Here is a 21,264-nt window from a genome sequence, read left to right as displayed (position 1 = left end):
AGACACCCAACATCAAGGGCAGCGTTCAGCTTTCTTTCAGTGCAATAACAAATACGCCGTTCTCCAGCACAATGTGGGCGCTGCAATCAGCTTTCTCATCTCCCTGAGCAGAGCTCTGCTGCTGTTCCCCTTTTTCTTCCTTTACTCTCTCGATTCTTCTCATTCACACTCCTGACACTACTCGGTGCAAACAAACATGTAGTTATTATACACCTTGCACAAGAGCCCTAACGCACACCTGCAGATGTGATTGTTTACCTCATGCTGATCTCATGTAGGTCAATATGTGTCAAAGTTGAAGCAGGATATTAGCTCTCTCTCTAGCTGTATCACATTTGATATTTTTGCAAATGTTATTGTTTTCGGAATTAGTACATGGGGAGTCAGAGCAGTTTTCATTTGAAAAGTTTAAAGTGTTGTATAAATGACTTGGCCTCTTAAAATTCTGCAAAGTTAGGTACAGTGTTAAGTAGAATGTTCCCCCTCCACAGCTGGAAACATTAACACAGGTCTGCACAGGAGGTGTCTGTGATTTGAAATAACACTTGGTGAAATGATGAAATGTTGACACAAGACACAATTTTAGGTGGAGCACAGATTTCACAGTTTCATTCAATATGATATTTGAATACATGCATGCAGAAATAGATTTCTCCTTTCAGTCCAATAGATAATTTCCCTTTCATATAATATTTGGAGAATTATGTTACATTAAGGGAGTAATGAAATTGTTAATGTGGTTATTCATTTGGGTTGAATACTACTTCTACTACTACTACTAATAAAAATAATAATAAAAAGACTGAGGAGGGGCATGTCTAACCCTGTGAAGCAACAGAAAGGCCTAAAAGCAGAGGCAAACTGTCTGGAAGCTTGATGCTAAAGGTGCCAGAGCACCTGTTCATTAGTGCGACTGATGGTAGACTAGCCCACTCCTGCTGGCCTTCACCCTCCCCAGTGCTATTTATAGAGCAGCCAAGAGATACCCTTAATGACACAGTGAGAGGGACAGTAGGAGACGGGGAGGGGTGTAAAAGTCAGAAATGAAAAGCTGTTTACGTCCTTTGACTTGTTTGGACGTTTTTAGATGGCAATAATGTCACCATCTCAGTTCCTTGAAGAATACTATTTGGGTAGCCATGTGTTTTTAATCTTTGTTTTTGTCTGTCTAGATGTCAGTGTAATTCACTTCCGTGAATTGTTTGCTGCGTATTGTGTAATCTCTTGAAACTTTTTGGTCAATTGCTGGTTGTTTAAAAAACACATCTGCTCAGCATGCGCAAAATTCATGTGGCGGTCATGTATGGTTACCTTTAGTTTCGTTGAAGTAATTCCAGTGACTGAAAGGCCGTGAAGTAAATTTTCCCATTATAGTTGCGAAGGCAATTCAGCATTTTGATTGTGATACACAATTTGCAGAAGAAGTGGCACAGTTTGCACTTTCAGCTTGAATATGGCATGTTTGCACTGCAGTTCAGATCTTCCCATTAATAATGGGTAGAATGACTGACCTTTTAAGCTGTAGGTAAAATGTAATTTTTTTGAGAGGCTGATGTGAATTCAGAGGAAATAGAATTTGTCAAAGAAGAGAAACAGAGTATCCTGATTTTTCTTTCTTTTTTTATTGAATTGTTAGAAAAGAGAACAGACAGATCATAAGACACTACACTCTAAACATCTGTAGCATAGCTATGGGCAATAGCTTCTTGCTAAGATTATCTAAGTAATTAAGACATCAACAAAGATGGGGAAAAATACAATGATATCTTTGGTAAAGGCACTGTTTCAAGGCGTAAAGAAACAAAACACAGAATGCAAAGTGCAGCTAACAGCAATTAGCATTAATGTGGATCTAGCAAACCAGCAGTTTGCCACAAGTTCTTGTTGTAGTTGTGTTTGAAAATTAAGGTTTGTCGCATTAATTATTAATATTTGATTGGTTGCTTTGCTGAGCATGTGTCTGAACTCATCCATGATCTAGAGATGTAATCAAGGCAGGCTATAAAGTGCAGCGGAAAACCTGGAAAAGAGAGAATTGCCAGATGAATGCCAGATTTTTTCTTAATTGTCCCAGACTATTATTTGCGTTACCTATTTACTCACGAAAAACAATCCCAACCAGTAAATTTTTCATCAGTTTCTTCATAACTCTGGTTTCTTGGCAGTACTGGTCATTGGATCATTCTGTTTTGAGAGGGGCCAGTAACGTTTTTTTCCCCATCATCTATATAGTTACCTGTAGTTCATATACGGGTTGAGATCGTTGGCACACAGGGTAGAAATAGACGAAGGGCAGGGTTTGGATTTGGTCAGCAACCTAGGCACTGCAGGGCCCAGTAGAACCCCCAAGCGGCTGTGGCTTTTTAGAAAATATAGGCCCAGCGGACCATTTCCTGCCCCAGGGCACACAAACCCCAGGCCTGCCCACATTGCGCTTTTATTTTCCTGGTTGCAAAATGCCGCCGGCTATCAGAGCAGGTGTGGGAATATGTGTGTTTCTTTTTTTCTTTTAATATTTACTCATAAAACGTCTATGAGAAGCGTAGCAGCTCTGATGGGCTCTTCACGCTCAGCCAACTTGATCAGTTTTGTCCTTCTACTAATGTTGTTTTGAAGAATGTTAATCAAAATTGTCTTTACTGCAGGAATTAAAGAGAAGGCTTCTTCTGCTTCAATTAAGAAAGATTGGTGGCCCCCTCCTCAATAACATGTTGTCTTTTATTACTGAGGAGACATCCAACACAATCAGTAACAGATCAAGAGCATACATGCTTGTTTTTATAGGCAAATCGTTGTAGTCACACTGGATGGACTAATCCTTTAAGCTCAACAAGATTTGAAACCACTCCTTTTACCGTCTTGATCATTTCAGACTATAATAATGCTCTTTACAGCTGCGTGATTGGTTTAATCTGCAAGCTGTCAACCGCATCCCTGAGGCCAGCACAGCCTGTTGCCTTGACCATGTTTTAACGTTGTTTTTGAGGTGTACAACTTGCAAATAGCAAGGGTCATATAACAGTCCGTGTTTTGTGTGAACATATTGTGTCGGACTGTGGCACAGTCTGGCCACAGATGGATTACTAATCATCTGGACCATGTAGAGCAGTGCCCAGCATCCATATGCCGGCTCTCAATCCTTCTGTCTCCTGTCCTTTTTTCACGTTTGTCAAGAGCAAAGTGTTTGATGATCCATCAGCTCAGTTCGTCATTGGTCCAATTGTCCACCGCTACAAAGTAAGGCATGACATATTGAGGATATTTTTGGTGGCTTGAATGAGCTAAGTCCAAGTCCACCCTTGGTGTGGCTTCTGCTTCTGCTGTGGGGTCATATGTTTTTATATATATACATATATATAATACTCACTATTGGCATTTAAAGGACACAATAAACCAGCTTTGTGGGAATAGCTGGTTAATTATAGAACGTCCCCTGGATGCGTTGTGTTTGTTTGTGAACGTGTCAAAACACTCATCAGCACTGGTCTAGTGATAACAGAGCAGGAGTGGTTTCACACCAGTCGAAGATTATTTCAACTGCCTGACCCATGTCTCCTTTGTTTGCTTTTTATTTGATCACTTCCCTCTCTGTTCATGGTTTAAAGTAACAAACAAACAAACACAAAACTGAGTGACAGTAACACACCACACAATACACACAACTGTCGTTCCGAGGTGGAATTAAGGGGCAGCAATCACAAAAACGGTTCTTCTCTCTGTATAATGTAACAATGAATATTGACTGAATTGCGTGCAATCTAACCATTATGAAACCATGTGATATAATAATATAATACTTATACAAATGTCATGTCACAACTTGTCATGTAACACATTTACAGTGCATTAATGTATTAGTACCTGGTTGATCTGGAACAATAATTTATTCTGCATAATTTAGGTCCAATTTCATTGCAATTTGAGCGCCTCTTTAATATTGTTTTAATATTGTGCTGCTCAGCCTAATGCAGTGTTTTCCCGTTACCTGCTCAATGGCTGAACATTCCTCACTACTTTTTAAGATATTGCTGTGTTTTTATTTTGTACAATGTGAATACATTTGTGACATATCTATGTTATAATATATGACTTTACATAATTAGATATATTAAGATCGATATTAAGATCTACTATATTGATTCCGAACTTGTCTATGTCGTCATTATTAAATATCAGCATGAATAGTGGCTGGACATTAAGAAACCCTTATGTGTTCATTGGACTGGCTAAAGAAGAGAAACTGAAAATGAGGAGGGTGAGAGTGAGAGTTCATCCCTCTGTTAGGATTTAGAGAACTCTCTTGTCTTTCACTTCATCAGAGACAATTGATTCATTCAGCTGCTATTGTGAGGCTGGCAGGACAGAGGGGCGCAGGGCAGGGGATGAGGACTTGGGGGATGGTGGGCTGTTAGGAGACTCAAAGGGAAAGTCTGCTGAACAACCCAAAGCTAAAGCACAACCACTGGCGGGTCCTCCAGGCTGGGGGGTCTTTCAAAAAGGGGGCAGGTTAGCGTTTATGTAAGTGGGAGGCAGAGAAGAGGAGAGAGAAGAAAGAGCTACCCTGGAACTCCAGAACAATTTGTCACATTGGAATGGTTCTTGAGTTACCCCCCCCCCCCAGCACAAGAGTTTTCAGGTCAGAGAATGGGGAACGGGAAGGGGTAGTGCAGCACAGAAGGGTCAGGGGTCACGGCCTGCTCAAACCCAGCCAGTATGTCCGTTAGCAGGGCAGCCCAGTGGGTTGAGGGAAAGTGGGCTGGGGCGGGGGATGTCGGAAAGCTGTTGGTCCTTGCCAGGGCTCAGTTTTCCTTGGCATGTTTGTAAAACCTGCGACAGATTAGTGTGTGTGAGAACATTTGCAATAGCTGGACTGAAGCTGACCCACTTGGTAAGCATTGTGCTTCGCTTGCGTCCCTCTCCTGCACGGATGTCCTTATTTCCCACTCCTTTTGCCACAGTCAAGGCTATCACCTTCACTGTCTTCAGCATGCGTCAGCATAGATCTATAGTGTGTAGAATGTTACAGAGACGGTCCAGTACATTGGCAGATCGTCAAAACGTATGCATCGTTCGCAATCTAATATTGTCATATTGCCACCTCTATAAACAAGTTATAGCTATATGTCTATTACCCCCCTCATTACATCTAATGCCCAACTTTGTCCAGCTAGTTAAAAATAAAAAGTTTCTTGAGGAATGCTTATGACTTTAAATCTCGCAGCATGTCGACATAAAATGCTGAATAATGATGAAGCCCTTCAAAACATTGTTACCTTTTATCGCGTATATGCGCAGTATTGCCGGTTGTAGTGGAGTGACTGACCTAATTTCGATGAAACAGGGTGACCTTTGACATGAATATACTTGGGGTTTCTAGCCCCTCGGCATAGCCTGTCTTACTTGCTAGATACTATATTACCACAGCAAGGACTTCACCTGAGTAAATCATTTATAGAATTAAACAATAGGTCTAGCCTCGGAGAAGCATGGTAAGACGCCACGTTACAGCCTGTTTATGGGCTCCAATAAAAGTCATTTATGACATTTGGCCATCTCCAAGTTTAGCTTGTGCATACTTACAGTATCTGACCTTTGCCCCCATACTGATGTCAGTTAAAGTGAAACACTAGTGTGTGCCACAGGTCCTAACTAGTGACAAATACTGAAGGCCATTCTCAGTCCATCCATCTTGTTGTTGTCTTGATCCTTAATTATTTTCATGTGTTTCAACAACCATCGAGAAATGTCCCCCTTCCCCTTTCTTTGTCTTATTTTTATTTGTTCCTTTTTGATTTTTGCTTTCTGCATTGTTAACATGTTTTGTTTCTTTCTTTCCATTTTGTTTTCTTTCTGCCATTCAGTATCTACAGATGAAATGGCCCCTGCTAGATGTTCAACAAGGAGGTCTTCAAAGTAGACAAGCACTTAAAGATGCCAGGTCGCCATCACCGGCACACATCGTTGTAAGTAACACTATACTCGGTACTTTTCTTCTTTACCTATTCAAGGCTCCTCTGTCTGTCGCTTGTCCATCTTGAAGCCTTTTGCATTGTTATTGGCTTTATCTTTTTGAATGGCCGTTTGAAATTACTCTGTTTGCATTTATTTATAATGAGTACAACGAGACAAATTCTTTGGTTCAATTTCACAATGAAATGTTGGCTTTGTTGTGGGGTTACCTTTTTGGTGCTGTATAGGTTGGGTTTTGAAATACCATCCTTACACTCTGTGTAAAGCAGTTTGTGTGTTTGACTACTGATGGGAATTTTAGTATTTTAGTTCGTGTGAAGAGGAAGGGAATACGGATGTACTAAAACACAGCTTTTGAGCCAAGTGTGGGTGTTCCTTCCACATTGATTTCCCCCTCAATGGAGTTGGAGGAACATTCGGACAGTTGTTTGAGAGAGTTGGTTGGACAGCCACCGGGGCATATGCAGTACATACACAGAAAAGAGACTCCTCCACCTCGGGCATGCAAATATCTGAGAGGCTCAGAGCTCATGAAGCAAGAGTTGAGTGTGAACTTAACATTTTGCCAGAGGCAGAAAGTTTTCGAGAGGTCACTGCAAAGGTTGAGCATTGGGAGGTATTTGTTCGTGGTCACAAGGTCAGTGAGCCAAGAAAATCAATGAGAGCGGGGAGTGTACAGAATTAGCGAGGTGACCATGAATGCCTGGAGCTGTTATTGGCACTCTGAATTTGTCTTGTTTTTGAGATGTCCATCTTCTGCATGTTATTGTGAAAACACACACACACGGCTAAGTAACTGTTAATGCTATTGTGTTTACGATTAAATGCCTTATCACACTGCAATTGTGAGTTTTCCACAGTAGATCTAGTAGTGTAGAATTAAAACCATATTGTTGAGTTTGGTGAAAGTTTTGTGAGCCATGGACTCCCTGGTGAGTTGCCCATTTCAGTTAAGCACATCTCAAAATAGCCGCAGTTGACATGGCTTTTGATTTGAAACAGAAACCTTGTCAAATGATGTGTTTCAGATGCAGTACTACCAATGACTGTTACTTTTGAAATAAGAAAAAAATGCTCTGTTCAGTCCCGGCTTTTCTTCCTCAATGATGCTGTTATTTTTATATAAGACTTAAGGGCCACTTCTTTACTGTGAAATTAAGATGAACAATATGAGGTACAGACTCAAATCTATTTGCATCACAATAGGATGAGCGGAAATTGTTTTACGAATTGTTACATTTCTGTCCATTTTAACCAATGAAATTTAATGCGGAAATTAAGACACTCTTCTTACTGTGGTAATAATCAAAACTGTTTTCGCTCTGAAGTTACGATTTTGACATCACCCGTTTAAACAAGTATAACTTTGTCCAAATGCACATTTGCCCAATGAATGAAATTAATTTAAATCATCCTCCCGTCGTGCTCACTACAGACTTCCAAGGTAACTAGAGAGCTCAGACAGAGAGAGACAGAAGCAGAAGCAGACAAAGACGATTGTTGAAGATTGTATACATGTTACATGTTATACAGATGTACATACATGTTATATCCATGTTAACCTGTCATGCCTTATTTTGGGCTTTCTTTTTTTCACATTATATGCCTGGCATAATTAATCCACTTATAAGATGTGATCATGTAATCATCTTTAAGCATGGATTTGAATTCTGTGTTTAGCATGATGGAGTATGCCACTGTGTCTGCAGCACTAAATACAGGGCTTCCTACTTTTACAAACACTTTGATGGGGATCAGTCTACGTGTTGAGATTTAGATGGATCTGCTGTTGTTAATTTGCTCACAATGTGCATGACAACTGTGTGAGAGTTTGTTACTAATAGCTTCTGTACTGGCTTTAGCCAGGTTGGATTCAAATGGCTGCTTGAATGCCGCAGTGGTTGTGAGTGTTGTAGAGCTGCCTTCATCTTGGGTCCTGTCAATGATGCACTGCAGTGATTCTGCTTCAAACAAGCAGTTATGGGCAACTTGGGCACTGTTAGCCTTACCGTGAACATGTACATTTTTTTCCATCAACCCATCTGCGGACCATGTGCATGCCGAACTGTGGTGAGCGTCCTGTATGGATCACAGATCAGTGGTGATCTATTGCACCACTAATTGTAATATTTTTGGTCATGCTGCCTGGGCCCCCTGTGATCTGTTTGATAGGAGTACACATGCTGCTGAGATCAGAGACGTTGCAGCATTGCCGCACAGGCTCACAACTCGCTGTTGGCGCCAGTGATGAAATTAAACGTGAAATGCTCCTAGCATTGTTGCCGCTGCTTCCATCCTGCTCTGCCATCCTCGTCTGACTGAGAAGGAAGTGGGATTGAATGTTTCCCTGGTTTGCATCATACTGCCTTGTCGTTCATAAAGAGTAGAAGGATTATTGTGGACAGCAGTAGGAACGCCAATCATAACCCCACATATGCTCCCAGCAGTGTCAGATGGGATTGTTGTATACAATGTTGTTTTCTAGAAATGTATCTACCGTAATTGCAGATTCAATTTAGCATCTTCAATTTATCTTCTTCGCACATTTAAATAATTATGTGAGCAACCCTGTTTTTGTTGAACAAACACTGATTTGTTCTCCAACTCAATGTCCATATATTCCTCTGTGGAGCTGTTGACATGATTTACTTCTTTTTAATGCTTTATCCTGATCTAGTCCAGTCCTTCTGAAACACCACTCAGCTATAGTGTACTATTGGTGGTTGCACTGCATATTATACACATGACAAATGAAAATGAAGAGATTTAAATAAAAAATATACTGTCTGTATTTCTGCGCATCGCTACTAGTTGATGGATTTTGCTAAGGAGAATGGAGGGGATGAACAGAAATGTATGCTGGTCTCTGCCTGACTGATGGAAACGTTGGGAGTAAGACAGAGTAGGGAAGTTACCTCTTGCTGGCTCGTCTTTTTAAGGCCACACTGCCTGCCCCTGTGTACAATGCTCTTAAAGAGGGCCATGCAGTGCCCGTTTGAAGTGCCTGACCACCCTGCAGGCAGCCCCCAAAACCGACTACCAGCTGAACTTTTCTGTCATTGGCTGGAAGTGATTTCATATTTATGCTCTGATTGATGTGTATTTTTGCATTGGTCTAGACGATCTTTGTTATGCCGACATCCCTTCTAGCTAGATTTTTAAAGTAACCATGGTCAAGACCATTATGTCGATTCATGGCATCAGTAAAGACAAATGTGATTACAGATTTCAAATTCCAATTTTATGATGTTTTTGATCTTGTTCTATTCTTAAACACACATTTATTCGAAAACGATGCATGTAGTCTGATAGAAACTGCAAATTAAGACAAGACAGTCATGTCAAAAGCAATGGTTTTTTGATGTGCTGTGTGACCTGCTGCGCTATCCATTTTTTCCGTGTCTGTTCTCTCTCACTTGCAGCGCTGCATCTGTCTTAGTAAAAATGGCCGCACCACACAGTATATGGCGAGATCACGTTCTCTTTAGAACCCTGTTGGCCACTCAGCTTGCTCTATGCGCTTTACTCGTGGATTTGTTTCAACAATTTGGAGAAGTTGCTCCAGTTGCTGCTCAATTTTTCTCCCTCACCTACTTTGATCAGGTTGCTAAGATTTCTTATAAAGGTTCAGTTAATAGGTTGTATAGAATGTTTGTCAGTGTTTCTCATAAGTAACATTTAGGTAAAGTAAGTTGCTTTGAGTAACACAATATCAGCGATAATATTATAATGTAGGATGTGATATTGTCATCTTCAAAGAGGTTACTGTACAATGTGAATTTGGCTCTAGTGCTTGTTTTAAATTTGATTGTGCATCAGATCAAAATCACAATTGCAGATTGAAAAACTGGTGTTGGATTTTTTCCCCTAAAAATCATTGAGCCATATGTACACAGGTTTTATTTGCTTGCAATGATTGGCTCAACAGGTCTCTCATCCTCACAAGCTATAACTGATGACTTAGGAGAGTGCCTTTTTGATCTGGTCGCGTGATGCACTACATATATCATTAAATACCACTGCATAATGGCTTGGGGATTAAATTATGTTTCTTATCTCACCCTCCTGAGAACTGGGGCAGAAACATGCACGACAAGAATATATACTCTCTCACACACAGTCTTAGCATCTGAAGCCCAGTCTCAAAATGAACAATGTCCCCATTGTTTTTAGGCTTTCACTGGCAGCAGGGGATGGCTGGTGTGTTAACCATTTCCCAACTGTTTCTTACTGTGCCTTTGTGTGTGTGTGTGCGTGTGCGTGCGCAGGCGTCCATGTTTGTGCTGTAGGTGGAGGACTAGGAACTAAGGAAAGGAGGGTACGTTGATCTAGATCCGTGGTAATTAGTGAAGCAAAAGTGATGCAATCTAAACTAGACCTCCCACCTCAGTCTTTGTAACCAGTCAACATCTCTTTCCCCTTGTATGATGCCTGTGTACTTAAATGCACTAAAAGAAGGGACTTGTTTTGTTTAATGTAATGAAAAAAAGAATGTATGTTGTGACCATGCATATATTAAGGAATGACCATGTGAATCCTTTCAGTGCGCCATGGATGGCCATGCAACTGGTACCCTTGGTCAGTGAAAAAATATAGCCTGCGCCACATTCAGCTTCTTTACACTGATTCTGTCCATTCTGAAAAATGGGGATAAAGGAAGCTTCCCGAGGGTTGAATGGACCATGCACCTGGACTGTGCAGACAATTTCTCGAGTCTCAGGAAGGCCTGGCTGCCTCTGCTGTTAATGAGCGAACCTGCAGTCAGCAAAGGACTCCCACACATTGCACTTAGGATTTCACCTACTAAACTTTCTCCAGCATGACTTCTTGGGATCATTAGCTACCCTCTTTTTCTGTAATAAAATGTGGACAAATAACTTATCCATTTTTATCTTTTTTCATGGGCCTATGTCTGCGATGATCTTGCTTAGCTCATTTAGAAGACTAGAATTCACAGCCTAGATATGTCTACACAACATTCCCACTATTCGATTGTACTTTTTCACCTTCTGGCTTGTAAAACCACATTGTGAAAATTTGAGTCAAGCTGCAAGAATGCTTAATGAGAGTGATAGTTGGTCAACTAATGCATGATAACATGTTACACCGCCTTTTGTTCAATAATGATTTTTCATTCATTTACAGTCAACTGCTCAGTGCCCTCTTTGTATTCAAGATCGTACGCACTCATATGGCCCTATGACTTCTGCAATCATGAAGTGGCTAAATTGGCTGATCAAAGCGAAATCTAGTCTTCAACGTGGAACATCACAGAATTTGACATAATGTGGCTGATGAGTTGTTTTTGTGTGGAAGGGGGACATGTGTTTAGGCAAGCTACTCTGGAAGGCATAGGGAGCCCGCTACACAGCCGGAGCTATTAAAAAAAATGCTGTAGTGTGTAGTGCTGCGTGCAGCGCTCCCTCTTGTTCGTGGATTAGTGCATAAGAACAATTGTTCACACTCAAACTGAGACTGTGCTGGATAAATAAATGAATAACTAATTGTTAATTAATGGACCATGTGATGTATTGTTTGAATTCTTACCTCATGAAATTAAGTTAATTTGGATTAAATTTGTAAAATTTCAGTTGTCAATAATAAAAAAGCTGCATTTGGTTCTGAAATAAGTAATATAAATAACATGGTTCCTGCAAAAAGAAAAAACAAAAAATAAAACAGATTTCATAGTGCCCTACTGTCATATGCAAAATCACTACACTACTAATGCACAAAGCCGTCATTCTTTTTGACCAGCCATCTGTTTATTACTCAACTATGAAGAGAGTTTGACTTGAGAACAATTTTAATGTGCTCCTGCCGACTGTCAAGCAGATAGGACCAATGCTGGGAAAGGCTTTTCTTCTTACCCACCCCCTCATGTCTCCTTTAGACAAGGCGTTTGTTCAAGGGGTGATGCTTACATCATCAGCTTGGGCCTAAATGTGACGGTGCCGAGACATGGTGTCAGGCCCTAGAGCAGTGACAATGAGAATGAGAGCACCTCAGTCATTGTGTGTTCAGCAGTCTGGATGGCAGCAGGATCCCACAGACAGTTCACTCTAGTGTTTGCTTTGCCAGCAAGAATGCCAACCTCCTGCTCCTTGTATGTACTTTGTACAACCTTTTCAAGTAAACATCCATAATGGTTTTCCGCTAATGGAAAAGCGTTTAAAAATCACAATCATCCCCATCGAAGAAAGACCATCTACTGATTAAACAATATGCATTAGCAGCGTGGATAAATGCAAGCTTTTCGTGTTTTTTTTAATATATGAATAGATGAAGAGGCGTTGTTCTGCTGCATCTTTGCATTCTGTGGCATTTGTAACCCTGGTCAACATACTATAAGATTATCCAGCAAATGTGTGACATGTGGAAAATGAAAAACACATTTTTAAGGATATTTGTGTTCATAAATGTGCACTGTATGACATTTTACCACAGAGCTGCACTGGAGCCTTGAAGGGTCAAGGTCAGATCAAATACTTAATGAATGAGTTTTATCAAACCTAATGTAGTTCCCATCTGTATACTCCCTGCCTCAAGAGTGTTTAGACATCTTTTCCTTCATTTTCTTATTTTTCCTCCCCATTTTGTTATTCTTTCAGTGTCCAAACATGAAGTTGGTGCTAATCCATAATATTCTATGTAGGGATGCTCCGATTGGTCGGTCACCGATCGCGATTGGATGATTTCACCATGATCGGTGAATGAAACCTGTCATTGCCGATCACAACAACCCATCACGTGTGACAGTTGGCGCTTCCATGAATCCCCGACTGGGCAGCAGCATGTCTCCTGTGAAAGTTCTTACAATCTGTCATGTTAAGTTTGCATCCTGCTGCACATGCATGGAGCAATGCTATGCAGGGAAGCGCCTTCAAATTAAACACGCCATTTAAAGCGCCAACACTTGACGGACCATGGAGAGTTTTCTGGGCGCATGAAAGTGAGACAACTGGCTGCTGACGTTTAGCAACACCCGTCGGTCCGAGCGTGACATTCGGAATTGCCCCCCAAAAAAATCATTCATTTCACAGAGCTCGATGACCAGCCTTTCTCAGGTGCCGTTTATGCGGCGACATGAATGACTGGATCAATCAGTTTTGGAGTTGGGTGCGAAGTTAGTTAGCTACCTGAATCTGAAACTTCTGAAAGTGTTTGGAGTGCAACTTTCATAAATGCAGTGCCCTCTATCTCGGAGTCCCGCTACAAGCGGCAAGGATGTAAATATTTCACAGACAAAGCAAAGTCTAAAGACATTCCCCATACTGCGCTGTCTCACATCAAATTAAATGCTTCCAATTGACCTTTTGACATAATAGTTGCTGCATTGTGCAAGGTTTTTTTTTTCTACTTTTTGCCTTCTTGAAGACATACATTAAAACGTGTCTGAATTAAGATGATGTAATGGTTCATGTTTTCACATCATGTACTCAGGAGGTCTAATCATTATGACTACAAATTCATTATCAATCCATGTGATCGGTATCGGTGTTCATTGGTGAACGGCGCTCTGGCTGATCGGTATCGGAGCATCCTTAATTCTATGGCATTTTTAAAATAATTTGTATATCTTACAGTTGTATACTCTGCATATCACTGTAGTTCGTATCTAAATGTGTATCAGTCTATCACGTTCATATCCTGCAAACATTCATGTTATAGTTGTATTAGATGCTCACTAATACAACCAAGTGCAGTATTGTGTTATTTTAGAAAACACTTATGGCCAGGTCAATCAGCAGAAAGTAGTTCATTGAGTTAGTTTGAGAATTTCAGGCAGAAATGTAACTACGCACATGTATATATGTGTGTGCGTGTGCGTGTGCGTGCATGTGCGTGTGAGAAAAAGATCATTATGGCCAGCTGATACAAGTGTGTGACATGGGAACATCCATCTTTGCCTTGCAGGGGCCCTTCTGCTGGGAAATCCCTGGACAGTCAGATCTGAGCCTTAACCAATTTCATTTGGTGAGAGACCTTTGAATTCCAACAATATTATGATGGATTTTACAGTTGATCACACACACTAATTAACTAATGATTATTGACAAGTGTCCTGAATAGAAACTGTCCAATTCTGGTGTTGTAATTTGTGCTGCTGTTTTGGTGGGATTTTTTTTTTGACATTTGTGCTTCCATTACCTTGGTTTTCATACAGGCGTCTCAGGTGTGAGAAAAAGTCACTTTGAAGAATTGACCTTTCAGTCCGCAGTGTGAAGGTATTGATTAAAATTTGGTAGACGTAGTAACTGTCGGACAACATTTTTCTTCCTAGTAAAGCCCTTCTAAAATTCTAACCTCTTCCAAATGGCAGTGGGACATTTTTATTTGTCGTCTTTTATTTATTCCTTCAATTTGTTGAAGAACAACTGATCATCAAGCTGTTCTTAGCTGTGTGACGCAGTCTACGAAATAAAGATAGTTAGGTTTGATCAGTCTTATTTGGGACTGCATAGGATCGCAACTGCAAAAGTTTTTTTTTTTTCCTGCTGTGTTTGAGTTAGCTGCACTGTGACCACAATGTGCACGCACACTTATGATTGTTTGAATAGTCAATTGGTTGTTGATTTTACACACTTCTCAAAGGCCTTTGTTGTCTGCAAATAACACCTAGTATTGAGTCTTCCTGGCCCTCTAGACACATGGTTGCTTCAATGCATTTTTCCCACATTCTCATCTCACATATCTGTATCCATGAAAGTACCTGTATTAATGCGTACCAAGATGTCTCAAATTGCGATTTAAAGATGGTCTTTTATCTAAATCTGATCAAAACTGAACCTGTCTTGTAATGCTTTAATCGTAATAAGTTGATAAATACATTAGTATTCACATTATTGACATTAACAATATTAAAGTAGTGACCAAAATAGTCAGTCACGTGCTGTTGTTGTCCCTGCAACAGCAGAATTTGACATGATGAAAGGAAGAGACGATGCATTGTTGCTTCTTTTATAACACAAAATCCAAACACAAAAGAATTTGTTCTACGTCATTTGTAGGACAGTGGAAGCTGTGACTTTCTGCTTTGCCATAAATATCCTGACTTCATACGTATCCGCTTTCATAATGGCGATTCAAGACGAATATCAGATCTGTGGGTAAATAATTCATGTCATCATTCGAAACAGATTTCTGTCAGATATCAGATCACGTGTATTAAAGCTATTTCGCCTTTGAAATAGTGTAAAGCCAGAAGGATGGGTTGTGACAATGGATTTGTTTGTGACCCCGACTTTCAGGGAGAAAAACATTCCTTGACCTTTGTAATACTGCTGCTGTGCTCCTTTTCCTTCAGTGCTTCTCCTAGAACTTGTTTGACAAGGTTTGTTAAGATCATATCTGGGTGTGGCTGTCTGTCTTACTGTGTGTGTCTTCCAAACAGACTTGTCTACACCACAATATTGGTTGTATCTTTGTGTGTAATGTGTACCATGACTATCTCAGGGAAGGGAGACTAGAGTTGGGTCATGTGAGGTCAGAACAGTGCTCTGTTTGCACACAACTTGAACTTGTTGACCCATAGATTATTACCATGACTCACTGGCTTGCATGACGAGGAGCCTATCGTAGGAAAATAACATTGTCTATCATTAATGTTAGAAATGATCGGGAAATTCTCTGTTTGTCCTGTAGAATTTTTGGAAAACATTCTGTCCTGATTCCTCTCTGCAGCTGAGCCAGACAACAGGCCAAGCAGCTCTCAGTCACTGTATTAACAGAGGAGACTGATTTCAGTGAGAAACCCGTTTTAACAGTTCTCCAGGTGTCTCATTGTTGGCACTGGCATGCTTCAACTGATTTACCAATTAGCACTGGCCGAGTGCAAAGGAGGGAGAGGTAGAGAAGTGACTAAGTAGAGGGGCCTGGATGAGAGTATTTAGCTGCTATCCTGAATTTAGGCATGATCAAAACAAAGCAAACTTTAATATGATGAGATGGATTCCCTACTTTTTTTTATGCATTTTCTCTTTGAGTAAAAATTCAGTTTTGTAGAATGTAATAATGTCTATACACCAAAGCATCCAATAATATATTTTTACATTTTTGGAAGCCACTAATTGCAAGTTAACCAATCTGTACCGTCATCATTTCTGTATATTTAATTGGTATATCCGACACAGAGGTACAAAAAAAAAACAAAAAAAAAACAACATTGACAAGAATTGTACCAATATTTGTTCCCCATTCAGAACACGCATACAGTCTTCGATGGTTGATGTTTTGTTGTGTATCATGTCTATCTGATCTGCACTGCTTGATGAATAACAAACACCAAATAGACCTGATTCCTCTCTAAATGGTGTTTGCTGATGACATGGTTTTGCCATACTCTTGATACAATAGATTGTGATGAGTTAAGAACAATTTCAGTACAAGAAAATAATGTCTCAGTGGCCATTACAAGGATTCTGTTATGTTCATTGCCCAAATCAGGGAAGAGTGGGGTGTTTCTCCATGCTGTAGTAATGAGGTCAATTTGTTATGACAGAATCTGCTCTCCTGGTTTCTCTGAAAAACAATATGCTGCAGAGGACTTCTAAAAAGGTGCTGGAATGATAGCGAGTTGATGATGCATTCATCTCACCTACAATGAGACCCAATAGAATGTTTTTTTTCCCTACAGATATGTAGAGATAACACTGAGCTGTCCTAGCAAGGAAGAGTTCCATTTATAAGTTTCGTTTAAGCTTCCCATTTCTTTTTCTGACAGGACTATCTCCATCTCTTTTTTTTTTTTGGTAAGTCACTGCGACAACTTTCCAAATGTAGTACATGTAAAAATCAAAAAAACATATTAAGCCAGGAAAGACTTTAAACACTTTATTGCTTCTATCTGTTACTCTTCCCAATTGGACTGAGGAGTTTCTGTGTTGTGTCGTGTATTTTTTCTGTCAACTGTGACAAGTTTAATTTTAACGGCCTGAAATTATTCCAAATGTTATTGTTACATGACTTTGTAATATATCAAAGGCACATGTTGATTTAAAAAATAGCAATGCTATTGTCTCTATTTTTCATGTTGCAGTTAGGTTAGCCCTCTAATGGACACCAAAGGTTCATGGATCAAGGTTTATAATGCATGCTGCTGCGTTGAGATTGAGAAGTGTCTGGATGGTCAGGTGCCATTTTCACAGAGATGGACACGACTAAATCCGTCTGTGTTTTGTGTCAGATGCATTTTTCGTTTACACAATTCACCACCTGAATCCGGGGCCCAGATTGGTAACTTTCATTGTCGGCATGTAAGTGCTCCACAGGAAACGGTGCTGGCATCGCAGTGTTAGCACATATCAACTAGGCACTGATCCACCTGGTCACTCTTCATCACCGAAAGGCGGCTAAATTTGGCACATCCGGTGCATTCGTCCTTATGTTGTTTTTTTCTCCATGTTTAGATTGTGTCATCAAGTCTGAGTCAGTATGCAAAGTTTCATATTTAGTACATTCCATCAGAGAATATATATTACATATACATATAGAGTGCCATTGTGGAAAACAAATTTATAGAAAGTCTGGGTTTAGATGCAATGATGAGAAATGGAAGCCTTGCCAAATTCCCCAAAGGATAACCAGCTTTTATAGGTACATTATCCATCACAGACATATCTAGACTTTGGACATGTTTGTGTTTAGCAATGCTGAGTGATTCCTCAAAGCACTTGAGCTGCCTAGTATTCAGTTTTCCATCCGTGCCCATTTAAAACAGGGGGGGGGGCTTTCCGTAGGAGTTTGCAAGTGTTATTTAGCATTGTCCTCTGTCACCTTCCCCATGTTTTGTGAAAAGTATTTTCTGGTTTATCGGGCCAGCTTGAACAAGTATAACCTCCCCAATTTATTTGGTTTTGTTCCTCTCGGCAGATTCGATGAAGACCTATCTGAACTCCCCTCGGATTTGCGCAGGTTTTGATGTGCACGTTGTTATTTTTTTACGCTTCATCTTCCAAGGCTGTGTAGCCTGTCTAAGGCCCTGATTTTCGGCCGAGAAAAGTATATATATATATATATATAAAAAGTAATTTCCCATCCTGTGCTATTCTTACTCTTGTTCTGCAGTTCTCTCAAGTAATCCAAAAAGTCGACATTTTGTCTTACGAATGTTGCTGCTACACTTATGTACCTTCACTGTTTTTTTTCTGTGCAAGTCATGTCTTCTCTAATTAAATGGCCTGATAATTGATGGCCTGATGACAAGACATCAGGTGGAGAGTATTATGAGGTGAATCAGAAACTTCTGATCACTCACGAACATCCTTCTGTTTGTTTGGGATGAAGTGGGATGTGCATCCATCTCGACAGCCTTCTTAACCAAAGAAAAGTCTAAATGAATGTGTCACAGCACCATTTTAATCAGCAAGATTGGCTCCAGAAGCTCAGCAGTGCTCAGCTATTGTTGTGAATGCTACAAGAAATTGCATGCTGGGAAAAAATAAACTAGCCTGTCACCGCGTTCGGAGAAATTCTTTGTGCAGTGTTACTGTCAAAAAGCAGCTTCCATTTCATACATTATTAACACTACCTAAATGCATTATTTGTGTATTTATTCATTCATTTGTCTTGTTAACATCCTCCCAGAGTAGGATAAACAGCATGGCCAGACTGACTGTGTGACAGTTTTATGCAAGATTTAAATAAAAAGCCTGGCAGTGTGATTGGAGCTAGACAGGAGTAGATTTTGTGGACACCAGACTTCTCCAGGCTCATTAAGGGACAGTAGGCGATGATGTCGAATCCGCACACTTTATCATCCTGCCTTTTTCTTTGAACACCGTCGGCCTCTTATCTGCAACATGCTCTGTTCCTCCATAACAAGACGTTCCCACTCCCATGCATGCACACGCTGTTTGCCTTCCTTACACACACCACACAGAAAAACACACATAATACTCTCTTTTGACTGAAAAACTGAAGAATGTGGCTTGTCCACAGAATTTTGGCAGCTTTTCGTTGTGCTTTTCTCCTATGCTGTCTGGGAAAAAAAACAAAACCAAAAAAAAAGCTTTTTTTCTGTGAATGTCTTTTGTCCCCCTGGGTTGACATCTCAAATTGATATTTTAATTGGAACTTTTGGCACTATCTCCATCTTCTGTTGGAATGGCAGACAAGTGAGGGGCTGGTGAGGCCGGGTCTGGGTTGATGGGTGTGAAGCGAGGCATACCTAAATCAACAGGCAGCATCAATAGCTTGCGTAGGTCTAACTGGCAATTCTTCCTTTTTCTTTCTTGTATTTTTTTTTTCCAAATCAAATCTCTTTTTCCAGATAACAGAACTGGACGAGAAATGATACCATGTTTTGAATGAAGAATGACTCCCCTATTGCTTTGTTTGTAATTAACTTGCTTTCTGGCCAACATTCTTATTGTGTACTGCCCTAGTCAAGCATCACAAATGCCTAACTAGCAACGTTGAGTGGCGTTTTCAACTCTTAAACAGATTGCATGATACAAAATTGACAGGTGGTGGGATATACGTGTGTCAAAAATTTCACATTGCAGATTTGGGGTGAAGGAAAAAGTCATATATTTTTGTGTTTTATTGATTAGGGGATAATAATTATGTATATATGTATGTATGTATTCCGCCCGATAATTTCTCTGAATATAATTGAAATTCGCCGTTTTTCAATGCCTGGGATTGATGGGATGTCTGACGATGATGACTCCAGATAGGAAACTCCTGATAAGTTCCAAACTTTAAACAATTGTTTGCAAATCTAACTCTGAGCTTTTTAATTGAAGGATTATTATTTCATTGGAGGATTATCATGACAGCGCCACAGCTCAGCTCGCTGCATGGTGCACTGCGCTTGCCGAATGCAAGCAAAATGGCAAAAATAGGGATCACAATTTAAGTGGTTCTATTATTATTATTTAATCAAGAGGCAGGCCTTCATATATATTTCGTTTGAATGGATGATTTCTTAAAGGTGTAAAATTTTAGAAAACTGATACACAGCTGATACAACTGTTCCTTATAAATATATAAAAGAAGATGAACAAAACTGTCAGTAAAGTAAATGACCTGCCCAGGAGACTCCTGCATCAGAAAGTATTCATGTGGCAACAGCCACAAAATTCATCTCTATTAACCATTATTTGATTTTAGAAGTTATTTTTGTACAAGTAGAATTTTACAGCTTATTTTTCACAAAGCAACTTCTCGGTCGAAAATAAGTGAAATGCTTGTAACAATTGGGTTATAACAATTTGGGGGATTCATTGCTGAATCATTGCATGGATGTTATTGGTTCATTTTAGAGGGATATGATTCGATATGATCTCTTGAAGTCATACAATAGCCTTGAATCCAACAATTGTGCTACCTGTGTAACCGTTAAATAATGACCTCGATACTAGACGTGTGCATGTGAAATGTCTGTTTCTCGTTAGGGAATACAATATTAATGAATTTTGGACACAAACAAACTGTTTCACATTTTATTTGGGAGAGAAACTGCCATCAGCACCAATTACAAGTTAACTTCGACAATACTCATGAAAACACACACAAGCCAAAATGTTTCCAAACACTGGACCACAATGATGACTTGATTGTTTCTTACTCCGCTGCTTCCACTCCGTCATCCGTGTTTACAGCTGCAGTGGAGGAGCGCAGCGATGACGTCATGACGTGATGTCTGAGTCAGGTCTGCTCAATTGAGTGACACTTTTATCACTATAGAGGTGCAGAAAACACATTTATATAAAGTCTGCCATGATGGAATACTCTGCATCACTTCCTTGTATCGATTGTTACTTCTGAAAACTTTTAGATCAATATATGCTGTTCAGAAGGCCAACCTGCGGATCACAGATTGACCTAGTGGGATTGTAGGGATATTAATCGAGCTACAAAATGAATTGTTATAGCCCTAGTAATAATTTTAATGGCTGCCAAGTGATAGAACAAACAGAAACTGTATTAACTGCTGCCACTCCATTAAGGACTATTCCATCCAGGACTAACGACTTGCTTAGAAAACCACCGCCATGAGTCATTATGATTTTCTTAAGCATCAATACACAAGGTGTGAGGTGCTATATTTGGGCACAACTTGGGCCGGGTGATTATGGCAAAAAGTGTTAAAGAATATTATTTATTCTATATACCTACACAAGGCTGTTTATGTGCAAGAACACCTTATGTCAGTAAAACGTTGGTGCTAAATTGCTTCAGTGATTGAGAGCCTGCATCATATAGTGACCTGATCCTGATTTAATAACCAACATACTAATTCTACCACAGTTCTAATCTACACCCCAGAATGCGAATATGCGAATCATG

General features: G+C 40.0%; 1 protein-coding gene across 34 annotated transcripts in view; it reads left to right on the top strand.

Moving 5' to 3' along the window:
• tcf7l2 (transcription factor 7 like 2) overlaps positions 1-21,264 on the top strand; it is an 88,696-nt gene that overhangs the window by 21,591 nt on the left and 45,841 nt on the right. For 20 of the 34 annotated variants that reach the window (XM_053866103.1, XM_053866109.1, XM_053866108.1 and 17 more), the window contains exons 4-5: positions 5,862-5,963; positions 13,888-13,947. The exons of 4 other annotated variants lie outside the window; for them this stretch is intronic. In XM_053866103.1, coding sequence (XP_053722078.1) covers positions 5,862-5,963; positions 13,888-13,947 — 162 coding nt within the window. The remainder of the gene's footprint in view (positions 1-5,861; positions 5,964-13,887; positions 13,948-21,264) is intronic. 10 more of the 34 variants (XM_053866110.1, XM_053866114.1, XM_053866117.1 and 7 more) reach the window with 1 other exon arrangement.

The sequence above is a fragment of the Synchiropus splendidus genome, chromosome 5 (assembly GCF_027744825.2).
Source record: "Synchiropus splendidus isolate RoL2022-P1 chromosome 5, RoL_Sspl_1.0, whole genome shotgun sequence".
NCBI lineage: Eukaryota > Metazoa > Chordata > Actinopteri > Syngnathiformes > Callionymidae > Synchiropus > Synchiropus splendidus.
This window is presented reverse-complemented; position numbering and strand designations above follow the sequence as displayed.